This window comes from Microcaecilia unicolor, unplaced genomic scaffold, assembly GCF_901765095.1.
Source record: "Microcaecilia unicolor unplaced genomic scaffold, aMicUni1.1, whole genome shotgun sequence".
Lineage (NCBI taxonomy): Eukaryota > Metazoa > Chordata > Amphibia > Gymnophiona > Siphonopidae > Microcaecilia > Microcaecilia unicolor.
Window position 1 is genome coordinate 4,304 of NW_021963830.1, and position 26,916 is coordinate 31,219.

Consider the following 26,916-nt stretch of genomic DNA (forward strand, 5'->3'; position numbering starts at 1 on the left):
CAGTCCAAAGTAACATTTGTAACCAAGACACAGCAGGAACTCTGGAGTGTCTGCTGAGCCTCCCTGCAATTGGCTTTGCAAGTTAAACCTCTCAGGTCTTCTGGGCCACCTCGAGACAGCGGTAGACCAGCCAGTTGTGGAGGCAGTCATGGGGTAACTTAGTTTTCCCTTTCATTAGCTGATGAGGAGAAGGAGAATGAGAAACAAAGCTGAGGAAATACTTTTTAATACTGAGGGTTGTGGGTGCCTGTATGGGACAGTAGCTAGAATGGCTGATGAGTAGAGGTTGAGTAGGGTATGTGAAAAGATAGACAGGAAGCAACAAGTGAGGCTGAGTGGCCAAGAAGTCTATTTGCCAATCACTATAACAGGATATGGAAGAAGCACGACACCACTACAGCTTCTGTACAATAAGGAGGTCACTTTAAGGACAAGACTAGCAGTTCAGGTCATATAGCATGGAGCTGGAATCCGAGCAGCCCTTGGATCAACAATGCCAAAAGGACAGACCAGACCCAAGATCTTGTGTGTAGTGTGTTCCAAGATTGCTTCATAACCCAGAAACACAATGGCTCGGTCCCCTTTACCCTACATGTAAGATAAGCTGCAAACAGGTTACACTGGTAACATATATCCTACAGAAACTTTTTCTGCGGTCCTGTGACCTGCAGCAGGAAACCCCAGTTTAAAAAGAAAACGCTATGATCAAACAACGCAATGGCAATAAAGGCACACATTTGTGAAATGACATGACCTTCTATAATTGTGAAGAGTTTGTTTCTCTCTTCTGCATGGTGGGGAAACAAAATTTCTTGCATTTCATTAAATAAAAAATAGTAATAATAGGCTTAAAACCAAAAAACTTGACCAGGACACAAATCAGCATCTTCCGTTTCCCCTCGTCTTTTGAAAAAGTGTACAAGCTATAAGGTTTCGTTAAGTGGGGGAGCAGGAGATTGGGGAGGGAAGGGCTGGGAGAGGTTGGGAACGGTCATAGGGCAGCAGGCGAGTCTATAGTGGCAGTTGTAGCAGCAGCAGCCTCATCACCCTCCTCCGAGTCCCAGACTTCAGACTGCAAATAGTCTGCAAAAAGTGCCTTGGCCCGGTGCAAGACCCGGTTCAGGTTGTGCTTCCGCACCAGGCGGTCAAAGTGCATTGCCAGTTCATTGTAGTCCATGCCATGTTTCATGATATGCTCACGGTGCTCCAGCAGGATGGCCAGGCAGAGGAAAAGCATGAAAGGGTTCCCTCGGCCAAACTCTTGGGGTGGGGGCAAGCTGACCATGGATAGAGGGGGTGAAACAGTGGGAGGTGGGGCAGATGGCGAGGAAGGGATATGGGCTGGGCTCCCTACAGATTCTTCTTCTTTCTCCTTAGGAGATGGAGAGGACAACTCAGGGCTGGATGAGGGATTCAGGGAAGGGGCAGAAGATGATTTGGTCACAGTAGGAGTGGGACACTGTGCTCTGATCAAGGGGTCGTGTTCACCACAGTCATCCTCCTCAGTGGGCTGCCGGAAATGGGCCAACACAGGCGTGCCACTGCCACCAAATCCTGGCTCCTCCTCTGAGCTATCCTCATTCTTAGCACTATAGTACTTGAACTCCCCAAAGCTGGCCTGTTTCACCAAAGGGAAAATCCTGCCTGGATGCTCTGTGTTCACCGTCGCTGCTGCCTCCTCAGGCAAGGACCCCTCACAAGCTGGTCGCAGCATGTGGCGCTGACGGACTGGTCGATCGCCCTCCTTGGTTTCAGCCAGTGGGCCTAGCAGTTCCACTTCCTTCTCAGGTGGGTCAGGAGGCAGAGAGCTCCAAGTTACCTCCAGCATCCTTAAGGCATCCTCAAAGGCAAATTCCCGCTTCAGCTCCAGCAGCAGCCAGCGGTAGCAGAAGAAGAGATCGTCAGCACCTTTGGAGAGCAGATAGGCATAGAAGTCAGGATCAGAATAACGCAGCAGAAGCTTTAGATGGGAGAACTTGACAGACATGGCTTCACCATCAGCCCGGAAGTTGCCCTCCAGCCGCTTCATGATTCCGCAGAAGCAGATGTAGGCGTGTGCCTCGTTGTCCATGACAGCCAGAATGGGGGAAGCGATATCACTCATGCCCTGGCAGTAGGAAATGCGAGGATGGGCCACAGCATAGGTGGTCAGCAGGTCATGCAGGGCCACCAAGTGGGGGCTATCCTCAGAGCCAGCATAATAGGGGTGGGCCCGGTCTGTGCGTAGTACATCCTTCAGAACATTGCCTCGAATGAAGTCCAGGTCTTCAGGTGTAACCCGCTGTTGCCATTCTGCCTTCAGCTGTTCATACTCTCGAGCCTTGCGTTTCATATAGTCCATTCGCTCCAGGCCGCTCAACCCGTCTGGATACACATTCAGCAGATAGCGCCACACCACCTGTGCAAAGGGATGGAAGCAGGAAAATCAAGTCACATAGGACTGAGAGTTAAACATAATTACTACAGAGCTGCCAAGGGGGCCGATCCACTCAGCAGGAGATTTAGGGTCTGACCCTAGCCCACCCTAGCTTCCCCCATTGCTCTATCCAACTCTATCCATTTTATGCCCCAGCACAGCTGATTAGCAGCCAATGGCTACAGAAGCGGTCTCCCCGTCCAGCAGCACCAGGAAACGCCCTCATAAAACATCATCTCTTGCTGCATGGAATCAGCGGTAGCAGAAGATGGTGCTTTAGGAAGGCGCTTCCTGCTGTCACTGGACAGGACGCCAATCAGTGGGAGATCCCAACTTCTCAGCAGGAAATGACCCGTGAAAGCGGGAGACTTGGCAGGTCTGTTACTATTGGGACTGCTACCAAAAAATGTGCAGGATAGAATGCTATGAACTCTAAGAGCATAATTTAGCATCAACCCAAGCAGCGAAAGATAACCTTACTGAACAATGATCTCAGACAAATAACACCAATATATCTGTGTGTGAAAAAGTATGTGAACCCTTCATTCCTAACTGCAACCTCCTTGAGCAGCAATAATGTCAACTAAAAATGTTTCCTGTAACTGCTGATCAACTGTGGTCCATTCCTCCAAACAGAACTGTCTGATATTTGAGCCTTCTTCCATGAACATCTCACTTCAGGCCTTATTCCAGTATTTCGGCCAACCCAACTCCCGCAGTCTCAACACAAAATTGTTTAATTTTATATCCTTTTATTACATAAGCCTGGGTTTAATTAAACAAAAATAGCATGGTAAGATCCAGTAATTTTCATTATACTGTACTTGGGGTTCACAAACTCTCAGCACTTTACCAGAACAAGAACCTGTGAAAAACAGAGAAAGGGGTAAGAATAATTAAACCTATCCCTAAAAATCCGTAAGTGGATCATGGGTATATATAGTAAATGAGTTTATCTTGTTGGCAGACTGGATGAACTGTACAGGTCTTTATCTGCTGTCACTTACTTACATGGTACTGTTATTTATTTTGGATTTTTATGGGGTGGGAGGTGTGGTTCTTCAGTGGTTTAAAGGATTTTTGACCAACAGAAGTTATAAAGTAAGGATGAATGGATCTTACGCCTCTGAATGGATTCCGAACTATGGAGTCCCTCATGGCTCTCTTTTGTTCCTCATTCTTTTTAATTTAATCATGGCACTTTTGGGTAAAACGTTGGCTGGGTTGGGTTTTAGAATTTCAACATATGCAGATGATATAGCTGTTTTCTTTCCTTTTGAAGTCCACTTGTCGAAATGTAGTCCCTTATTGCATCTAAGGTGATTAATATAATAGGATGGGCAACTAACTTTAGACTTAAAATGAATAAGGATAAAACAAAGTGGCAGCAAATTCAATATGGGAAGTGAGAAAACGTATGTATTGATAATATCGATTTTCCACTGGAGTCTTCCCTTAAAATTTTAAGAGTAATTTTTGATAAATATCTCTTTGAAGAGCAGGTGAAGGTGTTTATTGCACTGTAGAAGCTACATCGTACAAGATCGAATTTTAGTCTGAAGTGTTTAGATTGATTGTGCTGTTGCACATCGATTATTCTTAACATTTTTACCTAGGTTGTAAGGATGTAGTGTTAAACTTCAAACTTTATTAAATACCACTGTGCGATAAATATTTAGGGTTTCTAGATTTAACAGAGTTTCCCCAATGCAAGCTCAAGTTGTCCTTGTTGCCTTGTTTTTTCAAATTGTGCACATTGAAGCAGTGGCGTAGCTACGTGGGGCCATGGGGCCCTGGACCCCCCCTGCCGACGACCCTCTCGACCCCCCCTCCCGCCGCCAACCTTTGCTGGCGGGGGAGCCCAACCCCCGTCAGCCGAGGTCCTCTTCTTCCAGCACATGGCTTCGTTCTGTTTCTGTGAGTCTGACGTCCTGCACTCACAAAACGAAGCCTTGCGCCATAAGAAGAGGACCTTGACTGGCAGGGGTTGGGGTCTCCCGCCAGGAAAGGTAGGCGGGGGAGGATTGGCGGCAGGAGGGGGGGTTGCAAGGGTCGTCAAGGGGGGGGGTCAAAGTTGTTGTTGGTCGGCAATGGCGGGGGGGGAGGCTAAAATATGCCCCCTCACCTCGGGCTCTGGACCCCCCTCCCACCGAAGTCTGGCTACACTCCAGCACTGAAGTACCGGAGTAAATGGTAAATCTGATAAGATTATCACATAGAAATATTATGACTGGATCTAGATGTTTTCTACTTTTTCAATATCCAGATTCAAAACAGGTGGTTTATACACTTTCTCTAGCACATCCGCTTATTTGGCAGATAGCCACTGGAATGAATTACCTATTGATGTAAGGTGGCAATGTTTTTTTTTTTAAACTGTTGAAAACTTTCTTGTTCAAGAAATTTTTAATGTGACGGGCTCATTTTCAAAACAGAAAAACGTCTAAAAAGTTGCATAAAAGCAGCATTTGGACGTTTTTCTCACAAAAATGTCCAAATCAGTATTTTCGAAACCTATTTTTGGACATTTTTCTATGAAGTCCATCAGAAGCATGTCCAAATCTCAAGTGGGGCATGTTCCAGGCGGGACTTGGGCATTCCTAAGACTTAAGACGTTTTCAGCCATAATGGAACAAAAAAAAACGTCCGGGACTAAAACTAAGACGTTTTGAGCTAGATCTGTTTTTATAACGAATAAGGCACAAAACGGTGACCTAAATAACCAGATGGCCACTGGAGAGAATCTGGGGTGACCTCCCCTTATTTCCCTAGTGGTCACTAACCCCCCCCCCCCCTACCCCCAACAAATGTGATGAAAAACATTACTTGCCAGCCTCTATGCCAACCTCAGATGTTATACTCGGGTCCATTAGAATAGCATGTAGTCTAGGAGTAGTCTAGTAGTGGGTGCAACGCACTGCAGACAGTTGAACCCAGGATCCTACCATTCCCTACCTGTTACACTTGTGGAGGAAACTGTGAGCTCTCCAAAACTCACCAGAAACCCACTGTACCCAACATATAGGTGCCCCCTTCACCCATAAGGGCTATGGTAGTGGTGTACAATTGGAGATAGTGGATTTGGGTGGGCTTAGCAGACAAGGTAAGGGAGCGGTAAGATGTGTACCTGGGAGCTTTTTATGAAGTCCACTGCAGTGCCTCTTAGGGTGCCCTATTGCTGTCTTGAGATGTCAGGGGGACCACATCCCAATGGCTTGATTTTGTGCGTTTTGTAATTGACCTTTTCTTTTTCTGAAAATGGGCCAAAATTAACCCAAAACGTCCAAATCACAAAACGTCCAAAAAACAAGACGTCCAAATCAAAAACGTCCAAAAAACAAGATCCAAATCACAAACCAGTTTTTCGAAAAAAAAAAAAAAAGATGGACGTTTTTCTTTTTCAAAAATGACCTTCTTTCCTATTTAGATTTGGACGTTGTCTGCAAAACATCCAAAGTCGGACTTAGACGTCATATCAAAAATGCCCCTCAAGTGTTATTTTCTTGACCGTTAGTTCACTATCATGTGTAATATACCTGGAGTTGGTCCAGTTTACTCTTTTGTGAGCCACACTGAGGGGTCCTTTTATTAAAGTTCACTGAAAAATGACCTGCGCTGGTGTAGATGCGTATATTGGGTGTGCGCAGGTACATTTTTCAGCGCACCTGCAAAAAATAACTTTTTTTGGTCGAAAATGGATGTGCGGCAAAATGAAAATTGGCGTGCATCCATTTTGGGCCTGAGACCTTACCACCACCCACTGACTTTGCGGTAAAAGTCTCACACGTTACCGGGTGGTAATGACCTACGTGCGTACAATGCCGATTACCACCCGGTTAGCGTCGCAAGCTGCAAAATTTCCGGCGCGCCTACTGGACGCACGTACAAAATGAAATTATCGCCAGGGCTAAGTGGTAGACGGGTAGTAGCTCCAAATTGGCACACAATGGGCGTGCATAGGCGCCTATGCAGCTTAGTAAAAAGGCCCCTGAACTTTTGTGGTAAGTGTGGGAAACATGTGTCATGTATTATTACTATTATCAGACTGCTTTAAAAAAATGCTCAAACTGATACTCCATATTTGCTGTTAAGAGTCAAAACTCATTCCTCCTCTCCTTTTCCGCTAACATCCAGCACACGGCCAAAACCGGTCGCTTCTTTGTCTACAACATTAGCAAAATTCGCCCCTTCCTCTCTGAATACACTACCAGAACCTTTATCCAAACCCTTGTCACCTCTCGCTTGGATTATTGCAATTTGCTTCTCACTGGTCTTCCGCTCAGCCATCTCTCTCCTCTCCAGTCTGTCCAAAATTTGCAGCATGACTTATTTTCCGCCAAAATCGTTTGACCCACACTAGCCTACTCCTCAAGTCACTTCACTGGCTCCCTGTCCCTTCCGCGTACAGTTCAAACTTCTCTTACTGACCTTTAAATGCATCCATTCTGCAGCCCCCCCATTACCTCTCCTCTCTCATCTCTCCTACATTCCTCCCCGTAACTCAGCTCGCTGGACAAATCTCTCTGTCGTCCCCCTTCTCCTCCACTGCTAATTCCAGGTTTCGTTCCTTTTCCCTCGCGGCACCTTATGCCTGGAATGGACTTCCTGAGCCTGTACGCCTAGCTCCATCTCTACCTGTTTTCAAATCTATGCTGAAAACCCACCTTTTCACCACTGCTTTTTGGCTCCTAACCACTACTCAATTCCCCTACCTTGTTCCTTCTCACCCAGTACTTTCCTCGCCCTTAATTGTCTTGTCTGTATTTTTAGATTGTAAGCTCTATAATAATAATAATAATCACATGAGTAGTCTTCCCTATTCTTAAATAAAGAATAAGAAGTGGTGCATTTTTGGAGTCGACGATTGTGATAATCTAACCTTCCTGCTGGTGCGACAGCACTGCTGCGTCCTGCTATGTGGAAGATGTGTTGGCGTGCACGGGAAAGGGGATGGGATTTGATATACCGTCTTTCTGTGGTTACAAAGTGGCTTACATATATTACAGGTGCTCATTTTATACCTGGGGCAATGGAGGGTTAGTGAGTTGCAGTGAGAATCGAACCCAATTCTCCCGGTTCTCGGGCCAATGCAATAACCGTTAGGCTACTCCTTCACTCCCAGGTCACAGTTTAATCTGGGGAATCCCTCCAGCTTTGCTTTAGGTAGAGTGCTAAATCTCAACATATCACATCCGCCAACTGGGTACCTGCTTGCCCGCCTGCTCCAAAACCGGGCCCAATGCACCAGCTGATAGGCTGAACATGAGTTACCTACATGTACACGTCTGCAGTTACACCAGTCATAGATCTGGCAAAACTGCGATCACATAAATGCGGCAGTGGTAACTGAAGCCCCGCCTTGCCTCTCCCCACCTATAGTGCGACACTCCCCCCCCCCCCCCCCCAAACATACTAGAAACAAATGGATGGTACAATGGGGAGTGTGATCACTTCAGACCTCCTGACAAATCCAAATTTGACACAGCACTACAGGAGAGCGGGAGACAGTCTGGAAAGAGGTTGTGCTATCAGTAGCTTGTGCTGTTAGACCTACCAAGGGTGAAGAATCATCACACCACTGTTACAGGACCTTCTGGTATCAGTTCTCAAAGGGGGAGGGAAATCAGACCCAAGGGACTGTTGCCTGCAGTGTCCCCCAGACTTGGTCTATGCACCATCAGGAATCTGTGCCTACAGCTGCACCAGGCCACAAGCCTGCACCATCTGCTGGAGCCACAGAAAACGAACGGCTGAAGACAGCACCAGCTCCTTACAAGTCTGTAGCACCCTTTAAAAATTATAGGCTCTAGCACTGTTCTAGTCCTTACGTTGATGATGTAGAAGAGATGTGCTGAGGTCCTGAAAGTTCTTCATGACCACCCTTTGTCCCCCTCCTTGAAGAAAATCACATATGGACTTTACTTTGTTCTCCTCCTTCTCTCAGGGCAACATTACCTTACGAAGGGAGGGCTCCACACCCCCATGGTAAATGCGCAGGCGTAGCTCCTCAGGTCGGGTCAGCTGGCCCTCATGGTTCAGGTAGGTGTGGAACTCTGCATCGCTGAGTGGGGCTTGAAGGGTTTCACATCTTCACCATATGACCAACTCAGCACCTGCTGCACTTTGGAGAAGGTGCGGCCCACCTGGTGAAGAGGAGGAGAAGACAATGCTGAAAGGAAATACTTAGCTGAGCCATTAGAGCAACAAGATAAAGCACACACAAGCCAAAACAGAGCACCAGTACACATGAGAGGGATGCAAAGATCAAGCTGGCCTTGCTAATGTCACTTGTGGAAGGGACCATGCTCTCAGCACTATTTGAGATTTGACCTCTCACCTTACTTTAGATTTTATTATAAAAGTTAACCTACATCATACGAATTTGTTTGTCAGTTGTGATGTGTTCCATACTGGTCCTTCTAGCTTCATCCTACCCAAGCCCTCTTATTTTGCTGTCTCATTTTCTTAGTGCTTTAAGTTCTTTGAGAATATACCTCAATTCCCTACTCAATGAGATGGGTACATAAGAAGGGCAAACTGTGAGCTCTTACACATGTAAGCGTCAGCTGGGTGACCTAAGCGTTGTTCTGCAATGGCATGGGTGAAATACTGCAGAATATGGCAGGGAGCATGGGTGGGGCTGTCAGCTACACACTAATCCTGATGTATTTAAGTGACCGTAGTCCTGCCATGTCTATGGCTGCTGTAACTGCATAGCCTATGCTTAGATGCACTGCAGCTGTCTCACCACAGTATTCGATCATGGAATCCAGGCACCTAAATTCTCACCACACGGCATTGGGGCGCTACTTACATACAGGGAATGGAAGAGGTCGGCAGAGTTGTCTTGTCTCACCCTTTCTGCTTCTTACTGATCCATTCCCAGGATTCTCCCACTCCTTTTCCACTTCTTTCCCCCTGCATAATGCCGTTAATTTATTAACGCTATATGAATTAATCTAGAAAGGAAGCTTCTTGTATCTGGTAATTTTTCTTGCTTCCAATTGAGTTGCAGGTTTGCTTCTCGCTGCTACTCAATAGTGTTTAATAAATTCCCACTGTCGTTTGCCTCCTCCAGGGTGCACATGTAACAATAAGATCTCAGGGTCTTTTGGAAGCTTAATCTCCAGTATCTCTACACCTCTGGGCAATCTACTGCATGTGTACGTCAAGTACCACAACTGTACTCTCATCTTCCTAAAGGAGGGTAATAGCTAGCCATCTCTCAAGACCAGAGATCTCTAAATATGAAAGAATATGAAAGCAGTTCTTACTACTTACCCTTTTCAAGATGAGGAAACTCAAATATTTAACATTTTGAACAAGCAGGGAGTGGGGGAGGAAGGGGAGAGACAAGAAAGGAAATTTTTCATTGCTTGATAATCATTAAACCAAGTGTAAACACAGGAGCTCCCTAACATTATTTTCAATAGGGGCAATAATCCTGGATCAGTAACTCCCAAAGCTGTCTGTGGAACCCTCTTGTCAGTTAAGCATCCTCATAGGGATATCCTGAAAATCCAAGACATATCTTCATACAATGGAGGCATTGCATGCAAATCTCTCATACATATTTTCATTGCAGACATCTTAAAAAGCCAACTGGGATCCTCCAAACCAGGCTTGAGAAACACTGGCCTAAATTAACTCTCTATCACAAACCGCCTCCCAATCTAAAGTACCACCTTATGAGAATTGCATTCACTCCTGGGGGAATTTCACAACACTATGCCCGGAGTTGTGAACTGCTGCTGCCTTCTGGTCCCTGTGCAGAGTTCTGGGCATAGTTCCTGCCCACCAAACTGACTGGAAAAGGAGGAGAGCAGATGCACGTTGGAGCACGTCCTCCTCGTCTGTCACTTCAGTTCAACTGTTGAATGTGATCTGTGAGGCTATGCGGTGTCCTCCACGATTCAAGTCAGCAGTCAGAGCCAGGACCCCAACAAGCAGCTGTCCTCCCCCTACAATTCATCTGCTAATCAGCATTGGGGGAGGGAGGGTCAGAAAGAGCATTATGTGTGCAGGGAAGGGCATCTGAGGAAGAGTTATGGGGGGCTGTGCTTATAATTGAGAAAGATACTACAATTCTGGAGGGACTGCACCTTCAAAAGATAGAAACAGGATGAGTCAGTCCAGAGGGCGGCTACTAAAATGGGTCAGTGGTCTTTGTCATAAAGCATATGGGGACAGACTTAAAGATCTCAATATATAGGCTTTGGAAGAAAGGTGGGAGAGGGGAGATGATAGCGACATTTAAATACCTAGGAGCATAAATGCACAGGGAGATGAATCTCTTTCACAGGAGGAAGGTGAAAGGGACCAGGCTCAGAAGTAACTTGAGGAAATACTCATGGAAAGGGTGGTGAATTTGTGGAATAATCTCCCAGTGGAAGTGGTGGAGACTAAAACAGTTATCGGAATTCAAGAGAGTTTGGGACAAGTACTTAGGACATCTAAGGGAGTGCTAGGAACAGTAGATGGCATGGATGGGCAGACTGAATAGGCCATATGATCTTTATCTGCCTACATTTTTCTCTGTTTCTATGAGATAGCTGTGGGATGGAGAACTAAGGATCTTGTTGGGGGTTTGACAAATGAGGGAAAGATAGTTAGAGATGGAGAGAGAAAGCCCGGCAGATGTATACCCTGGAAAAGGTGGTAGAGAATCTGGAGGTGGCCTGCCAGAAAGGGATATAACCGCCCCCCCCTCCAAAAAAAAAAAAAAAAGCTTAAGTAATTTATTTGAAGGGTGTGAATAACAAGTGGATATAGGTGGGCTAATATAGTATATCTAGATTTTCAGAAAGCTTTTGACAAAGTTCCTCATGAGAGACTCCTGAGAAAATTAGAGTCATGGGATAGGAGGCAACGTGGATTAGGGATTGGTTATTGGACAGAATCAAGAGGGTAGAGTTAAATGGCCATTCCTCTAAATGGAAGAGGGTGAATAGTGGAATGTTGCAGGGATCTGTATTAGGACCAGTACTGTTAACATATTTATAAATTATCTGGAAATTGGAACGAGTGAGGTGATTAAATCTGAAGGCAACAAAAACTATTCAAGGTTGTTAAAACATGTGTGGACTGTGAAATATTGCAGGAAGACCTTAGGAAATTGGAAGATCGGGAATCCAAATGCAGATGAAATGTAATACGGGAAGAAAAATCTGAATGATGCTAGGATCCACCTTGGGGGGGGGGGGGGGGGGGGGGTCAGCATCCAAAAAAAAAAAAAAGACCTAGGTGTCGTTGTACATAATACGCTGAGATCTTCTACCCAGTGTGTGGCGGTGGTGGCCAAAAAAACAACCAAGATGCTAAGAATTATTAGGAAAGGGATGTAATAAGACTGAGAACTGCATTAAGTGCTGGTCATTGTACCTCAAAGATATAGTGAAATTAGAAAAGGTTCAAAGAAGAGCGCCCAAAATTATAAAGTGGATGGAACTCCTCTCATATCAGGAAAGGCTAAAGAGGTTAGGGCTCTTCAGCTTGGAAAGAGATGGCTGAGGGGGTGTAATATTGAGGGCTAAAAATCCTAAGAGGTGTAGAAAGTGTAAAAGTGAATCGATTTCTTACTTTTTCAAAAAGTACAAACTCAATTAAGTTACATGGAAAACACTTAAAACAAATAAGAGGAATATTTTTTCACTCAATGAATAGTTAAGCTCTGGAACTCATTGCCAGAGGATGTAGTAACAGCAGTTAACGCACCTGGATTGGAGGTTTGGACAAGTTCCTGGAGGCTATTGAGACAGACATGGTGAAGCAACTGCTTGCCCTGGGACTGGTAGCATGGAATGTTGCTACTATTTGGGTTTCTGCCAGGTAACCTGGATTGGCCACTGTTGGAAACAGGATACTGGGCTAGATGGACCATTGGTCTGACCCAGAATGACTATTCTTATGTTCTTAAGAGAGTGCAGGAGGCAGAGGAAGAATGTTAAGCCTTTGTGATAGGGGAACTGTGCATTCTTATCTGTAATTTGTTTTTATACACAATTTTAAAATACCCTGGGAAAAAAGTTTCAAAAAAAATCTTTGTAAAGAATTCACCCAGGAGTACTATATATTAGTCTTGTTTGTGAAACATCACCCTTCCCATTGGTAACATCCGAGGACAGACCCCTATGTCAGTAACCTCTTTGCCAGCCTCCTCTTCCCAGCTTACCTGTGACATGATGGACTGTGTGAATGGAAGAGCCGCAGCTGCCAGTGAACGCCTCTCTACCAGCAGCAGGTCTGAGGCAATCACATCCTTGGGGCTAATGATGTCCCAGTCTTCCAGCAGAGGGCCTGGCAAAGAGAGACAGGAACACACTCCGCTGTCATTAAGTACTATCATGGACAAAAACTCAACCACCTGCATAGCAGTACAAAACAAGAAGCAGGTCCACTAACAGGAAATGAAAACAACCCATCAGTACCCACACTGCCTAAAGAGAAAACTGGTTCAGAGACTACAAGAAGGGAGAGAACAGAGCACAAAGAGAAAGGACAACATGTATTATTACTCTGTTAGCAGCCCCCCCCCCCCCCCCCCCCCCCCCCCCCCGTTCTTACTTTGTGTTACCAGGGGGGCTCATTTTCAAAGCACTTTGCCTTCCAAAGTTCCATAGGTTTCTATAGAACTTTGGAAGGCTACGTGCTTTGAAAATATGCCTCCTCTATTACAGCAGAATGCATGACTTGAAGTGCACACAGGAACATCTTTGTCAGGGTGAGTCAGTCTGTTGCAAAGAAACTTCAATATTTTATGTGTGTACTGATTTATTTCTCATACCAACTTAAAAATGTACTTAAAGTGCACTCGCCCTTTGGCTTAGGCTTGAAAAAAACCCAAAACAAAACTTTATAGTGTCTTCCCGGGTTATTCTGAAAGAGAGAACTTCCTTCCTTCCCAGCCCAAGACCAGCAAGAGTTAAACTGAATGAATAATGATTTATCTTTCTGTACCTTTAAAGTGATCTTCCCTCCTTCACACACTAATCAACCCAACCTTTACATGATTGTCTAGTAATCAGGTGTGACAATTTGAGAGCCCCCTGGAAAATCCCTCTGTGCCGCCCCCCCCCCCCCCCTTTACACAACACACACACTCGCTCTATCTATCTACGCACTGTCTTCTGAGGGTTTTATGTCGATCTTGAGTTGTAAGTATGGCTTGGAGGCAGCAGCAAAGGCTGAACCTAGGTCCCACTCGGACATCAAAGACAGATAGGTCTCTTGGCCCTGCTTGTCCCGACACAAATAACTGATCCCAAAATTCTTCTTCCTAGAAGGGTGGGAGGAGAACAAACTCATTACACCATACCTTGCTGCAACCTGAAAAACAGCATTATATCACAACAGCAAAAAGATATATAGAGAGAAATACAGTATGACTTCAGGCACACCATAAAAACAGAACTTCTGCATGTTAAAAAAACAAGTACAATTGTCTTATTTTCACACCCATACTACATCTGGATTTCTGCATGTCAGTTAATCTGGTTGTACTCTTCTATTCACATCAGAGAACGCATGATTCAATCCATGATTGAACATCGATTAGTTCCGATTTGCATTTCTGGCAGGAAAATGCCAGGCACTTAGGTTGTCTGAGCACCTAAAATTTGACATCTGACGCCTGAGAAAGGCAAACAGAAACAAAAAACAAAACAAAAAAAGCCCAGTAGTAGAGAGAACAGATTTAAAAAAAAAAAAAAAAAAGGGCTCCTAAATCTATTTACATTCCTGTTTACAGTCACTCTCCGGAGTTAATGTCACGACTGGAACAACTAATACAGAGCAGGCAGTAAGTCTCTGAGTTGGGACCAGCGACCACAGATTCACTCTCTGATCTCCTAGCATGAACTCGAGCGGACTTTATGCCTAGAAGAGACATTTACTAGCAGATTGGAGGCATGTTTGTAACCCAATGAAGTAATGGTGATCCCTATAAATTTTGAGTGGGTCTTTAATTTGCAAATTAAATTTTAAAATTTATATAACATTTTTCCCCAACAGCAAAATCCATTCAAAGTGGCACACAATGAAAATATCAATTTAGGAGTCTAATTCTTGAACAAAAGGCTTGTCCACAGACTTTATTCCATAGGGTAAGAATTGTCCAAAGACGCAGTGTTCTCTTCTTCCACTGTCTCTGTTCTGCTTCTCTTTGAGGCCTGCCACCTCTAGGCTGAAGTTGCTGTGCCACTGCCAGTTCATTCCATTTCATCAACTTTTTAAAATAGTATGCAACTTGACTTCTCCCCTATTGTGTGTGCAGGGAATGAACCACTGATTTCTGCTAGATTTGTGGATTTCTTTTCTGATATGATTGGTACCTTGATTAATGCTCACCTTAACTCAGAAAGTCCAAATGATGATTCAAGTTTTAATAGTAAATCTACAGGGAATGGGTAGTCTCAATTCCGAAATCGCACTGATGTAGCTGTAGGTAAATATATCTAGAGCTTACATTCATCTGCTAAAGCTCTGGATCTACTTCCATTTCGTATTCTTTCACAATGTAATGATGTTATTTTACCAATGGTTTCTTATTTGGTTAACCTTTCATTAAGTTCTAGAGTGGTCACAGAAAGACTGAAGCATTACACCTATAATGAAAAAAAGAGGGGGGGGGGGGGGGAACTGTTGAGGATGGATATTCTGGATTTCCCCAGATTTCTAACTATCTTTGTTAACCAAGGTGCATGAAAAGTCTGTGTTGCAGCAGTTAAATGACTCTGTGGTCAAGCAGCAAATTTGGCACAAGAGTCCATCTGGTTACAGGTCACATCATACTACCGAGTCACTTCTGGTATCTCTTGTAAATAAGATATTAGTAAAGAGCAACCAGGGATATCATATACTACTGATCCAATTAGATCTTAGCTCTGCTTTTGACACTTTCATATTCCAAGTTGCTTGCTTTGTTGCAAAAGATTTGAATTCGGTCCACAGTTCAACGATCTTATTTCTCCTGTCATTCTCAGTTGGATTGCTGGAATTCTGAACTTTCTCCTCAACTATCTGGAGTGTGGTGTACCTCAGTGTTCACTACTATCTTACTCCTTTGGCAAAACGTTTGGAGAACTGGGGACTGACAATTAACTTTTTTGTTGACGATATAGAAATTATTGTGTTTAAGAAGGATGATCAGAGTCAGGTAGTATCTGATCTTAATTGCAAACTTGATAATCTGGAGAGATGGTTGTCAAATAATGATTTGATTTTGAATACAGAAAAACCTGCAGCTATATAGTTCTCGTAAGAACAAGCCTTTGCCGGTTCCTCCTATGGGTGGTCGTTTGATTTCTCTCAAAGAAGAAATACTGACCTTAGGATTTCATTGCGACAATGCATTAAAATTTGATACGCAGATTAGTCATGTAGTAAGAGATGTTATCACTTGTGGCAAATTTGTCAGCTCGTCTCTTCTGACATGGTCAGATTTAATCAAGTTGATACATGCATTTGTCACTAACAGAATAAATTATTGTAATCCTTTATATCGTGGACTCATTTTGAATAGTTTGAACAGGTTTCATCCTGTCCAAAATTTTACAGCATGAGCGGTCGTGAATGGAAGGAGTGTGCAAGACAGACATAGGAGGTAGACCAAATGTATATCCAAACAGCAGGTTTATTCAAAAATCAGTTCCAAAGACTCGACATTGCATTGAGTCTTTGGAACTGATTTTCGAATAAGCCTGCTGTTTGTATATACATTTGGCCTACCCCCCATTTCTCTCTTTTTTTTGTACACTGTTAGGCATATTTTCAAAGCACTTAGCCTTCCAAAGTTCCATAGAAACCTATGGAACTTTGGAAGGCTAAGTGCTTTGAAAATATGCCTCTGTGTGGTTTTATGTTAGGGGGACACTTCTGTTTTATTTTGGTGAATGGAAGGAGAACAGCTCACATAGCACCCATTTTAAAAGATTTACACTGGCTGCTTATCTCTGCCAGAATCGATTTTACTACTACTACTTGACATTTCTAAAGCGCTACTAGGGTTACGCAGTGCTGTACAATTTAACATAGAAGGACAGTCCCTGCTCAAAGGAGCTTACAATCTAAAGGACAAATGTACAGTCAGTCAAATAGGGGCAGTCTAGATTTCCTGAAAGGTATAAAGGTTAGGTGCCGAAAGCAACATTGAAGAGGTGGGCTTTGAGCAAGGATTTGAAGATGGGTAGGGAGGGGGCTTGGCGTAAAGGCTCAGGAAGTTTATTTTAAAATACTATGTTTGGTTTTTTAAAGCTTTTACTTTTTTAAATTCACCTGAATATCTGACGTGCTAGTCAAGCAAGATAATCAATGCTTTTTCTTGCGTTCTTCTCAGCACAGTTTTTTACAACTTCCTTCACTTCAAATAGTAAAAGTTGTCTACTACAAGGAAAAGAGCTTTTAGCTATGTAGGACCTTTAGATGGCAAAGCATTCCATAGTAATGTTAGTGCCATGACTAGCTATCTTGGTTTTCACAAGATATTGAAAACTTGTTTTTGAAACCTGTTTCTGTTAATGTAAGAATAGCCAGTACCCTGCTTCCAACAGTGGCCAATCCAGGTCACAAGTACCTGGCAGAAACCCAATTAGTAGCAACATTCCATGTTACCAATTCCTGGGGCAAGCAGTGACTTCCCTCATGTCCATTTCAACAACAAACTATAGACTTCTCATCCAGAAGCTGTCCAAATCTTTTTTTAAACCCAGAAACACTAACCTCTGTTACCACATCCTCTGGTGGAGAGTTCTAGAGCTTAACTATTCTTTGAGTGAAAAAATATTTCCTCCTATTTGTTTTAAAAGTATTTCCATGTAATTTCATCGAATGCCCCCTTGTCTTTGTACTTTTTGAAACAATGAAAAAAAAAATCGATTCAATTTCTACCCATTCTACACCACTCAAGATTTTATAGTTCTCAATCATATCCCACCCCCATCCGTTTTTCAAAACTATCTCTTTTCCAAGCTGAAGAGCCCTAACCTCTTTAGCTTTTCCTCATATGGAAGGAGTTCCATTCCCTTTATCGATTTGGTCACTCATCTTTGAACCTTTTCTAATTCCACTATATGTTTTTTTGAGATACTCCGACCAAAATTGAACACAAGATGATGTCGCACCATGGAGGAGAGGCATTATAATATTCTTGGTCTTATTTTGCATCCCTTTCCTAATAATTCATAGCATACTGCTTGCTTTTTTGGCTGCCGCTACAGACTAAACAGAAGATTTCAGTGTATTGTCTACAATGACACCTAGATCTTTTTCTTCAGTGCTGACTCCTAAGGTAGAACCCTAGCATCAGGTAACTATGATTTGGATTAGTCTTCCCAACGTGCATCACTTTGCATTTGTCCTCATTAAAGGTCATCTGCCATTGGGATGCCCAGTCTTCCAGTTTCTGAAGGTCTTCCTGCAATTTTTCACAATATGCATGCGTTTTGATAACTTTGAATAGTTTTGTGTCATCTGTAAATTTAATCACCTCACTTATTGTTTCATTTTCCAGATCACTGGTCCCAGTACAGATCCCTGCTCCACTCCACTATTCACCCTCCTCCACTGAGAAAAATAAATAGCCATTTAACCCTAACCTCTGTTTTCTGTCCAATAACCAATTCTTAATCCACAGAAGGTCATTTCCTCCTACCCCATGGCTTAATTTTCTCAGAAGTTTCTCATGAGGAACTTTGTCAAAAGTTTTCTGAAAATCTAGGTACACTACATCAACCGGCTCACCTTTATCCACATGTTTATTCATGCTTTCAAAGAAATTAAGCAAATTGGTGAGGCAAGACTTCCCCTTGCTAAACCCACACTGACTCTGTCCCATTAAACCATGTTTGTCTATGTTCTGTAATTTTATTCTTTATAATCATTTCCACTGTTTTCCCTGGCCCTGAAGTCAGGCTTACCAGTCTGTAATTTCCCGGATCATCTCTGGAACCCTTTGTAAAGAAGGGGGGGGGGGGGGGGGGGAGAGAATATCGGCATTACATTGATCACCCACTAATCTTCAGGTACTATGGATGATTTTAACGACAGATTACAGATCATTAACAACAGATCAGCAATTTCATGTCAACGAGACCTCCACCTACAACATTGCTGCACACCTTGTAGAGTGAGCTCTCAATACCTGAGGGGCAGGGGCGTATCTGGACTCCGGCGGTAGGAGGGGCCAGAGCCAGAGGGAGGGGGCACATTGTAGCCCCCCCCTGCCACTGACCACCCCCCCCCCCCCGCCATTGTCAGACCCACCAACAACTCTCTCCACCCCCCCTCACGCCGCCAACTGGATTCAACAGCTCCTATCAACAACAGCACGGCCACGGAGGCCGAAGATGAACTTTAAACACCTCGGGGCGGCTGGCGGGGGTTTGGGGTCCCCCACCAGCTGAAGAAATAGTTTTTAAGGCAGCGGCAGTTGGAAGCGGACCTCGGCTGGCGGGGGTTGGGGTCCCCCACCAGCAAAAGTAAGCAACAGCAGCGGGGGACGGTTGACGGCGGTAGGGAGGGTCCAGGGCAAAATCTGCGGGGGCCCAGGCCCCTGAGGCCCCACACAGATACGCCCCTGCTGAGGGGGTTGCGTCCCCTCAAGAATATAGTTTTTTTTTAAGCCAGAGCCAAGATCCACAAGAGCTCTACCTGTAACGGCAACAGCCATAGCCCAAACACAGTTATGAGGACAGGAACCAGAGACCGGGACCTGGCATCACCAGGTATGCCTCTGCAGACACCCACCAGGCTCAACTGGGGGACCAAATGACCAACTGGACCAGGAGCTAAGGCCTCAGAACCATAGGCTGAATAGTCTGTCCATCAATCCGCTGGAGACAGAAAATACTGAGGAATTGGGCTAGATGGAAGGGTCTATAGAATAGTCAGTTCTGTGTTCTCTATCTCCACAAGTCCTGGAACAGTGGAAAGAAATGTAATTGAGACGGCCTTACGCTTGATTTATTCACTGAAAGTCTGAAAGACTCAGTATTTTATGTTAAAACCTACTGGCTTCCCATACCAGTAAGAATTTTGTTTAAAAATTTTTTATTATACAAGGTATTATTCGAGTTGGTACCTTATTATTACCTTATAAAATTATTCTTGCAGTACCTACTAGATCTATTAGGATTACTAATTTGTTTGAATTTCCTTCCTCAAGAGGACAGGAAAAGACTAACAATTGGAAAACTTAATTTCTTTTCAGGCTGCTGTTACTGACTATAGGAGTTTTAGATGTCTAATTAAGACATTTGTTTCAAAAATTTGTACCGGAGAAGGGTTAGATCTGTTACTGTAAGTAATTTTATAATTTGGATTCTGTATATTATCAAGATTATGTATAATGTATTTTTTTTTTTAGATTTATAACTTCTGGATTTAATGTATTTCCTCCACTTTTTCTTGAAGAGTTATCTGCATAGAACTGCAAGGTGTACTGTGAAATATAAGGTAAATTGTTTTGTTATGAAGGTCAAAAGCATTATGGTAGACAGTGTTTTTTTTTTCCATTTTGTATCTATGACAGACAATATAAACCCCATACACCCACTTAACCCATCTGACCCTTAGTGAGATTGACAAAGTCACAGAACAGGAGTTCTCAACCCAGTCCTCAGGCCACACCCAGGCAATCAGGTCTTCAGGATTAACCACACTAAATACACAAGATGGAGGGATTTACATATTGTATTCAAACCTATTTCATGCATATTCTTTATGGGAATTTTGAAATCCCGACTGACTAGATGTGCCTTTTAGATTGTAAGCTCACAGCGCTGCGTAACCCTAGTAGCGCTTTAGAAATGTTAAGTAGTAGTAGTAGTATCCGGAGGGCTGGATTTAAAACGACCGATATGTAGCCTGGTGGTGAACCTTTGGGTTGTTTATTTTTTTGTCTTTGAAAAGCTATAAAAAGTATGTCAGATGATACAAATCCATATTGGTATTCTCAGAAAAGACATGGAAAAGATTTTTCCAACACTGAGAGGAGGGCAATGTCCCATACACTAATTTGTCTGCATTTCTTGCATCTTCTGGTAAAGCCTCTATTTCAAATTTGCAAACCAAAACAAAATGTACTCTGCAATGTCAGACACCATCAGTGCCTTCCAGTCATAACATTAGCCAGCGTAATTCTCTCCCACGAAGAAGCAGCCAGCAGAAGTCATCTGTCAAAGCATGCAGATTAGAGTTGCACGGGGGCAGAAATTTCAGCTATCCCTGCCCATATCCTGTACTAAAATAACCCAACTTAACAGTAGCCCATGTTGATAACTTCCCCTCTCAGTGGTTATGAGACTTCAATGCTGTCAACCATATCCATAAATTTTTTTAGTGCTATTATAATGCTAAGCTAGCTTAGAAACAAACTAATGAGGACTGACGAGTGCGACCTCCCAGTCCTGCCCCCGGACTGGCAGCCATGGCACAAGGAAAGGATAGGTAGGTTGGCCTGGCATTACACTTCCGTGGGAACTCTTCAGGACTTGCATCCATCCCCACAGGAGTCCTGTGGACCTGGAAGGGATCCCCACAGGAATCCCACTAACCCCATTCCCCAACTCTCTAATGCAGGAGGAGGACTCCAGCCCCTGCCCAACCACTTTTGATAGAAAAATTTAACCTGGCATTAACCTACCCATTCAAGTCGAAGGCACGAATGAGGATGTGTTGAAGCACATCCAATGAGGTGATCTGCGGATCCACTGCAAACGTCCGGAACTCAGGCTGCAGGAGCCCCTCACACTTCTAAAGCAAAATGTTTCAGAAAAAAAAAAGTAAATTAAATTTACACAGTTGCAATTAAAAAGACTAATAGCATGGGACAGCTACAATCAAAAAGCACCTGTTAACAACAAGCATGCTCCGTGCTGGTGTGGATGGCTGTAATCAATTTTCAGTGTTCACTTGCATGGAGGGGTGGTGGCAGTTTTGATTCACATTTCCCTATTCATATAAAAAAAGATGCAGCTTGGAAGAGACCTAAACTAATCCAAACAAGATGTCTGGATTCAAATTTGAATTTTAGATTTAAATTGCTGGTCTTTCTAAATCCAAACACAAAGAAAGTTACAAATCCAGATGTGATTGTTAGGGGGCTTTCCCCAAGAGCCCTATTTACTAACATGTGCTAACGTATCAAATGTACATTCAAGCAAATTATGTGCGTTAACTTAGTAAATAAACCCCAGTAACAATGCAGCTTGTGTTAACACATTAGTAAATTTAGCCCTAAGTCTATATCGGAGATAACCGGATGAAATGACTGCCTCATGCAGTATAAGGAGTGCTTCAAACTACCCTTAAATCCTCCCCCCCCCCCCCAACAAAATATGTGCCACAATACCTATTTATTCAATTAAAACAAAGACTTAAGTTATCTTTAGCTCTTTAAAATGCTCCAGGAACTAATTGAGAATAGTCATGCCTGCAAGTGTCAAACATGTGATATCATGGACCAATCAAATGCAGCATGAGAGGTAATTCATGGCACTGTTGAGTACCAGGACTTGGAGAGGAGAGAGGCTTGAACAATTCTCATTAATTCAGGAAGTTTTATGTATATATAAAAAAATGCATATACACACACTAAACTGGTAAATGATCGATAATGATCTGCTACTACACAAGTCAATTGCAAACCCTGTAAAAATTTAAGAACAAATCAGGAATTTATACACACAGGATTTTCCCAGATCTTTTTAATCCCACAATCCATTAAACTCCATCCTTAATAGATTACAGTGGTTCACAACTGATTTTGCCCCCAAAATGGCTTGTTCTGCATCCACTTCTGGAATATGGCACAAAATACGTAGAAGAGTGTGCCAAATTGCTCCTTACTAAGAATGTGATTTCAAGGGCCTTGGACAAGAGATTAAGCCAGTCTCTGTAATAACATTTAATGTACAGTTTCAGAGATCCTTTAGTCTATAGAAGCAGTGATGGCTGGATGTGTTCTATGGTAATGATGATGAAAGTGCTTCTGTAAAACCCTACTGAAATGGGGACCCTTCTTCCAAATCTTTGTTCTTGTAGGCTGGTTGAGACTCATGGTCAGAGTGCCTTTACCCAACCAGGCCAAGGCAGTCTATGGAGAAGTGAAAGAAGTCTTTTCCCCAGTAACATGGACAAGGGCTTACCGACAACAGTCATACAATTGGACCTCCGACCTCTTGGTGACCTTTGGCTTTGCTAATCATGAAATCCTTTTAGAAACGCTAGCCCATATAGGAGTTTCAGATACAGTTCTGAGGTGGTTTTCTGGATTTTTACAACATCGTACTTTAAAGGTTATCTGAAACAAATCTTTGTCAAGGCCATAGTGCATGGATCGGTAAGTACCACAGGGCTCTCTGTTGTCCTTTTTCCCTTTTCAACATTTAAGTGAATTACATCAGTTACTTAGATCACTCAAGATAACCTACTTCTCTCCTATCACCTTATTTCAAGTGGCACAAAATCTTCAGGAGACTATAGAATTTATGACTAGAGTGTTTGATATAATTTCCAGTGGATGCTTATGAATGACATGAAAATGAACATCTTATAGGTGGGAGGAAAGGATACAGTAATATACCATGTTCTTCAATAAGGTTGGCAGTCGCTGAGATTCCTTTTCAACTAGTATTGAAATTCTAAATTTTAATCTACTCAGAGTATGGAGAGACACAAATTAAATAGCTCAGACAGCTTTTTTTTTTTTTTTTTAACTTAAGCTACTTCATAGAATAAAACGATTTTTTTATATTTCTCATTTGAGAGCTGTGCTGCAGGCAATGGTTATAAGTCAATTACACTATTGTAACATTGTTCTGCTGAGACTACCTAACTCAAATTCAATGTTTAACAGCATGCACAAAATGTGCTGGCTAAACTTATTTGGGGGGGGGGGGGCAGAACTATTGATCATGCCACCCCACTTTTGATTAAATTGCACTGGCTGCCGGTGCAGATGAGAATTCAATTTAAGGTATTGGTGTTTGCTTTTAAAATTTTGTATCTCCATAACATGGTATCTCTTCACTCTGCAACTAAAACGCTTCATTCCATTCAAAATGTGAGGTTGAATACACCACCAGTTTTGGTGTGTTGAAAGGCTTTTACTAGGCATAGATCTTTAGTGGGAAGAGGTCTGGAGCTATGGAACAAATTACCAAAAGAAACCTGGACATATTACCTGTTATTCTGTATTTAGGAGGGCAATTAATGCTTATTTGTTTGCCCAATAATTGAACCCAGTTCTCAGGACATACCGAGCTAGTCACGTTTTCAGGATGCCCACAGTGAAATGTGTACGAGATGGACCTGCATACAGTACAGGCAGTTCATGCACACCTGTCTCATGCATATTCACCGTGGATATTTATTTATTTAGAACATTTATATCCCACATAATCCCAACAGAGCAGGCTCTATGTGGCTAACAATATATAGAGGATGAACATCAAACAAATGCAAGGGCAGAGCAAAGGAAAAGGTACATCGGGGGGGGGGGGGGGGGGGGGGGGGGGGGGGGGGGGGGGAACAACAGGGGAAGCCAGGAGGGACAGCAAGAAGTGATTGGCAGAGAAGTGAAAGAAGAGGTGTGGCATTAGGCAGAAGGTTGGATGGTTTAGAGCAGGTGTTCTTAACCCAGTCCACGGCACACACCCAACCAATCAGGTTTTCAGGATGTCCACAATAACTATGCATGAGATAGATTAGTATGCAAAGGAAGCAATGCATGCAAGTCTCTCATGCATATTAGTTATGGATATCCTAAAAACCTAATACGCATGAGAGAGACTTGCATGCACTGACTCCTTTTGTATACTAAATCTCTCTTGCATATTTATTGTGGACATCCTGAAAATCTGACTGGCCGGGTGTGCCCAGAGGACTGGGTTGAGCAGCACAGATTTATAGGAGTGGAAAGGAACTGAAGGAATTATAAGATCCATTCTATAAACATTTATATTTGTGGTTTTCCTCTGTTGGGATACACATCTGTTTTGAAAAACCTGCTCAGTAAACCTTTTTTTTTTTTTTTGGACAGACCTTCTAATTTCATATAGTAATTTTAAGTGACTGAGCAGAGTGTGAGTAGAGTGCCGAAAGGAATCTCTGTGTTGTCCCCCCCCCCAAAGACAGGGCCTTGAAGTTTCTTCCCCTGCCCTACATGGTAAGTTTGAAGAGTTCAGCTTGCCAGCCTTTACTTGACCATATCCTGGTTCTCCTTTAAAATTCATGCCGCTCAATCTTTGGAGAGTTTTCTTAAAAAAAAAAAAAAAAGATTTAGTTAAACACACAGATTGTGTTCCATATAAACAGAATTCTTTTCAGTCAAGCCATGTACACCTGAAAGCCTGAGGATACAGTTGCAGACTGCTTTTAGCGTAGTCAAATTATCAAGAATTCTCCCATTTTGTAGGAACATAAGAAAAGCCAAACTGAGTTAGGCTAAGGTCCACTGAGCCCAGCATCCTGTCTCACAAGTACCCACAGATCCTAAAAAGAAGCCAGCTTCTTAACAGCTCATTTCCAAAGAGCCATGTGACTGTGTGAGACTTTGATATTTGGGCGTTGTGTTGGACTCTGGATTACAATTCAAAACACCGGGTTTTTCCCAGGTGGTCCGTTTTGGGTTTTGTGCACTGAGGATGTTACACGCAGACAGACCTTATTTTGATAATGCTGTATTACCTTTTGCATTCCTTGGTTATTTCAAAATCAGATTATAGTAATGTCATTAATTTGGGGATGGTGTGTTATTTGTGGATGAGGTTGAGGACTTTACAGAATGCAGGGATTCGATTGCTGGGGGGGGGGTGTTAGGGTGGAGAGATCATGTGACACCATCGTATAAACGCTATCATTAGTTACCTATGGAATAGAGGGCATCTTATAAGATCCTGACTTACACAAAGGGGCTCATTTTCAAAGTACTTAGACTTACAAAGTTCCATGGGTTACTATAGAAATTTGTAAGTCTAAGTGTTTTGAAAATACTCCTCAAAGTATTATACAGGGGGATGACATCACAATCTCTATTCCTTTTGCAACTGACCTTAGCGAGATCCATGCGGAAATACGACTCGGACTACAAACTGTGCTTTTCTGGGCCAACTCCTTTCAGCTAAAGCTCAATACTGAGAAAACCCATTGCCTCATTCTCTCCTCCCCTTATAGCAAATACTCCCCACAAGCTTTAATTACTCCTGAGCTTACCCTCCCCATCTCTGAATCCTTGAAAATCTTAGGAGTGATAGTCGATCGAAACCTAACGCTAGAGCAGCAAACGACTTCCACCGTCAGAAGCATGTTCTTCACTCTTTGGAAACTTAAACGTATAAAACCATAATTTTCTAGAGGCGTCTTTCACACCTTAGTGCAATCACTGGTCCTCAGCCGCCGTGACTATTGCAATGGCATCTATTCAGGGTGCAGAGACGTGCTCCTGAAAAAACTACAGACAGCTCAGAATACTGCTGCCAGCCTAATTTATGGTGCATCTAGATTTGAAAGTGCAAGACCATTGCGAGAGAAACTGCACTGGCTTCCCGTCAAGGACCGTATCACTTTTAAAATTTGTGCCCTAGTACATAAAATCATCTACAGCAAAGCCCCAGTATTCATGGACACCCTGATCAACTTGCCACCAAGGAACTCTCACAGGTCTGCATGATATTTCTTAAACCTCCATTACCCAGTATATGCTGGACTTAAATACAATAGAACCTACACATCAACTTTCTCCTACACTAGTGCCCATCTCTGGAATGATCTGCCTAAGCTAGTGAAATTTACCACTGATCATCCTACCTTCAAAAAGCGCCTCAAGACCTTTCTATTTGGCAAAGCGTACACACCACTACCGTCTGGCATCTCTAACTTCTGAACTGTCTTCCCCGCTGTCATATTACCACCTCTGCTTTTCTCTTTTTCTTTACCTCGCTTCTGTCCTTTCCCATTATACTCCTAGGACATTCACTGTTTGACCTTGCCTGCTGTATGTTTATGTAGATTGCTGTAAACCACATTGGGCCTACCCTTGGGTGGGAAATTGTGGGATAAGTGCTATAAATAAATATATATGCGAGCAAGAGTTCTGAAGTTGGCTGCTGCTTCCCTATTGGCTCTCCCTTAGGATTCAAAGGTCCAGGGGGGAAGTGACGTCACAGGGAAGCATGGTCGCCTAGCTTCTTGGCTCCCTCACCCTCCACTGAATCATTGGGAAAAAAAGCGATCTAACGAGAGAAAGGCATATTAAAAGCTAGCGGATTCCTCCTCTAAACATCTGACAACATGAGTAAAACTGTTTCTACGTGGAAAAAAGAAGCGGAAAAAGCGGAGAAAAGCATGGCGAGTAAGGCCGCAAAGCACCGCGAATCTCCTGAGCGCGCCTTCCCGTCGGACTCGGATTCAGCGCTATCCATGTCTGAAACGCGAGCCCCTCCTCCAAAAAAAGGTATGACCGGCGAACTCCGCAAGTTTCTCTCCAATATTCAGATGGAGATTAA

General features: G+C 43.2%; 1 protein-coding gene across 1 annotated transcript in view; it reads right to left on the reverse strand.

Moving 5' to 3' along the window:
• Positions 1-985: 985 nt before the first annotated feature.
• LOC115459671 (TBC1 domain family member 25-like) overlaps positions 986-26,916 on the reverse strand; it is a 45,100-nt gene continuing 19,169 nt past the window's right edge. The window contains 6 exon segments of the mRNA XM_030189479.1: positions 986-2,398; positions 8,372-8,487; positions 8,490-8,559; positions 12,588-12,712; positions 13,537-13,691; positions 21,054-21,163. Coding sequence (XP_030045339.1) covers positions 992-2,398; positions 8,372-8,487; positions 8,490-8,559; positions 12,588-12,712; positions 13,537-13,691; positions 21,054-21,163 — 1,983 coding nt within the window. The 3' untranslated portion in view covers positions 986-991.